This window comes from Chiloscyllium plagiosum, unplaced genomic scaffold (assembly GCF_037043375.1).
Source record: "Chiloscyllium plagiosum isolate Xiang-an unplaced genomic scaffold, Cpla_swu_hap1 HiC_scaffold_48, whole genome shotgun sequence".
Classification (NCBI taxonomy): domain Eukaryota; kingdom Metazoa; phylum Chordata; class Chondrichthyes; order Orectolobiformes; family Hemiscylliidae; genus Chiloscyllium; species Chiloscyllium plagiosum.
Window position 1 is genome coordinate 12,712,319 of NW_028270186.1, and position 2,925 is coordinate 12,715,243.

The following is a 2,925-nucleotide window of genomic DNA, read 5'->3' on the forward strand; positions in this document are numbered from 1 at the left end:
ATTCTGAGAACTTTGGTTAGAGTTTAGAGAATGTTGAATTTTTATTTTTTAAAAAATATGCTGAAAGTATTCATGTCGCGAAAATGAACTCCAATTCAATTTCAGCAATAGGAAGCGAGCTGTGAAATGGTTTAAATTTAGCTGCTGGATCCTTATGTCCAAGTTGGGGCGAGGGTGGAGATTCCAAGGGGCGCCAGGGATTGTGTTGAGGTCATTGCTGTAGACTGCTCTGGTATCCTCCCTGTGTCTCGGATCCCCTATAAGTAGCAGGCTCGGAGAGGCTGAGCTACCGCAGTCAGCACACCAACAAACTGAAAACCAGAAAGAGAGAGGGGAGAAGCAGGCAACTGAGAGTCCACAGCATGGCCATCAGCCTGGAGAGCGAGTACTGCTATTCGCACCGAGTCAGCCCTCTGGTCTACGGGCAACTCTTCGACAGCGAGCTTCGCAAGAGAGCCGCCCCGAACATCTTCGAGTCGGTGAACCAAGCGGCGCTGCAGCGCCTGTTCGAGCGAGCAGGAGACAGGAAAGCCGAGGAGAGGGCGAGGATCATTTCCACAAACCAAGGCAGCGAGGAGATCACCCGAGCCCTGATCGCACTGAGGCTCAGGAAGAGGATGAAACTCCTGCAACTGTTCCACCTTGGCAGGAAACGTCTCCAGATCCTCTCGGGTCCTCGATAGAGAGAACTGGACAAGGAACGACGGAGAATGTCGTGCATTCTAGTTTTCACTGAACGAGACAATTCGCAGGACGGTCTGCAGCAAAAGACGTTCTGGCGAAGAAACGACAGACATTTGTCCTCTAATGTGCAAATCGTTTGCCGGTTGTATCGTACGGGTGCTCGAATCGCACTGGGCAGCCCGGCCAAGGGCTCCCTCCCGGCTCCCAAATATCTCCCGAGTCTCCTGCTACAGTCGGGAGGGCGCACTCTGGAGCTCTGAAGAAGACCCCAGTGAGATAGAAGGGGTTGGTGGACTGGACTGAAGGACTGTCGAGAAAATCAGACGGGACATGGTGTATTTATTGATGGAACTTTGCCCGTGGTTACCGCAAAGCCATTTTTGTGAACATTTTTCATTTTTTTTTACAATTTAATAAATGTTGAAAACTACATCTAAGTGGTTGTTGGGTTTTTTTTGAGTGACCTTACTGTGATCATTACTTAGCTCCCCTGCACTTTTCAGTGCACCAAGATAGCCTCCAATTTGACATGGAAGAGTTAACAAACTGAGTCATGCATATGGCCTCGTCTCAATGTGTGAGAGAGTGTTGCAGTTCCTCGCGATTTAGATGGTCCGAAGGACACTGAGGCACTTTGTGCAGAGATGACTGTCAGGATAGCTCAGCAAGGTATGCCTGAAAACTCACCTACCTCTATTCAAGGAGAAAGTGCACAAACATCCCCAAAATCTTTATTGGAAAATGTTTCATTTCCATAGCGGCAGGCAGGTTTGGGGGGAGGTGCATGTTTAAAAGCGTATAAATGTTTTAAATCACAACTAAATGTGTAGGTGGCAAAATTCGCTTTGAAAATGCATTCCAACTGAACAGAAACAAACAATTTCAGTGAAATTGACAGTTTGCTGGAAAGTCCTTTTCAGGAGAGAATTAATTCTAGCAACTTCAGGCTATTAGACTTGCCCCTTGTTTTCACTTGCATCTATCTTCCTTTGAAATGTTTTGCAAGAAAAAGAGGCACATCTGAGTTTTACCTAAAACTGCATAAATTAGCAAGAATTAGAAATGCACTGTTCTCATCTTCATCCCAGATCATTATTAAAATAGGAATTAACTAAACCAGGCTACTAAAGGGAGGAATAGTGGCTAAGTGGTTAGCACTCTCACTTCACAGTGCCAGGGACTGAGGTTAGAGTCCAACCTTGAGTGTGAGTCGTTTACATGTTCTTCCTGTGTTTGCCTTGGTTGACTATCGGATGCTCCAGTTTCCTCCCACTGTCTAAAGATATACAGGTTAGGAGGTTTACCATCGGGTGCTCAAATTTCCCCCCACTATCCAAAGATATACAAGTTTGGAGGTTTACCATCGGGTTCCCCAGTTTCCTCCCACGGTCCAAAGATATATAGGTTAGGAGGTTTACCATTGGGTGCTCAAGTTTCCTCTCACAGTCCAAAGATTTACAGGTTAGGTGGTTTAGCCATGCTAAATTTTCTGTAGACTCAAGGGAGTGTGCAGGGTAGGTGGACGAACTGGGGTTAAGGGGAGGTGGTGAAGGCATTAGGTCTGTGTGGGATGCTCTTTGGAGGGTTGGTGCAGACTCGCTGGGCTGAATTACCTCTTCCCACACTGTAGGGATTCTATAAGAGCTACTCCATGCTGAATCTTGACTGCAACATGACATTGTGTGTCAATATGAATGGTATAAGCTTCCTTCTGAAGTGGATACCCCACATATTTGAGAACTTCCGAAGTGTTTCTACAGATTGTTCTGGTAAATGAATTGGTTCATGAATTTTAAATGACTTATCAGTCTGCTCCTATGAGGAATGATGAAAATCTGGAACATTGGTTTCCAAAACCCTCCATACAGAATGTTCTGTTTGGGCTATTAAACAGAATTTTGCAGGCTATGGAGAGTTCAAAATGATATATTTTACAGTCTCGCAGAGAATCTCAAAGTACACTAAAAATAGAATAACTGCAAAATACTGTGGGTGCTGGAGATCTGGAATAAACTCAGAAAATGCTGAAGAAACTCAGTCAGTTTGGCAACAGAGGATTTTGAGTCCAACATGATGCTTTGGAAGTGTTAAATTGGTAACATTAAAAAAAATCTGGAGGTGTGTAATATCATCTCTGAACAGGCTGATGCGGAAAAATCTCAAAATGTTCTTTTTAAGGACACAGACTTCAGGAAAGCCTCCTGTCTAAACAGACAATTTAACATGCATTGAATGTTACTG

General features: G+C 44.6%; 1 protein-coding gene across 1 annotated transcript; it reads left to right on the plus strand.

The window, feature by feature from the left end:
* Positions 1 to 216: 216 nt before the first annotated feature.
* LOC122543132 (transcriptional and immune response regulator-like) lies at positions 217 to 1,115 on the plus strand. The gene has a single exon (XM_043681476.2). It carries the CDS (start codon positions 363 to 365, stop codon positions 681 to 683), a length of 321 nt encoding a protein of 106 aa, XP_043537411.1. The 5' UTR covers positions 217 to 362; the 3' UTR covers positions 684 to 1,115.
* Positions 1,116 to 2,925: the final 1,810 nt, after the last annotated feature.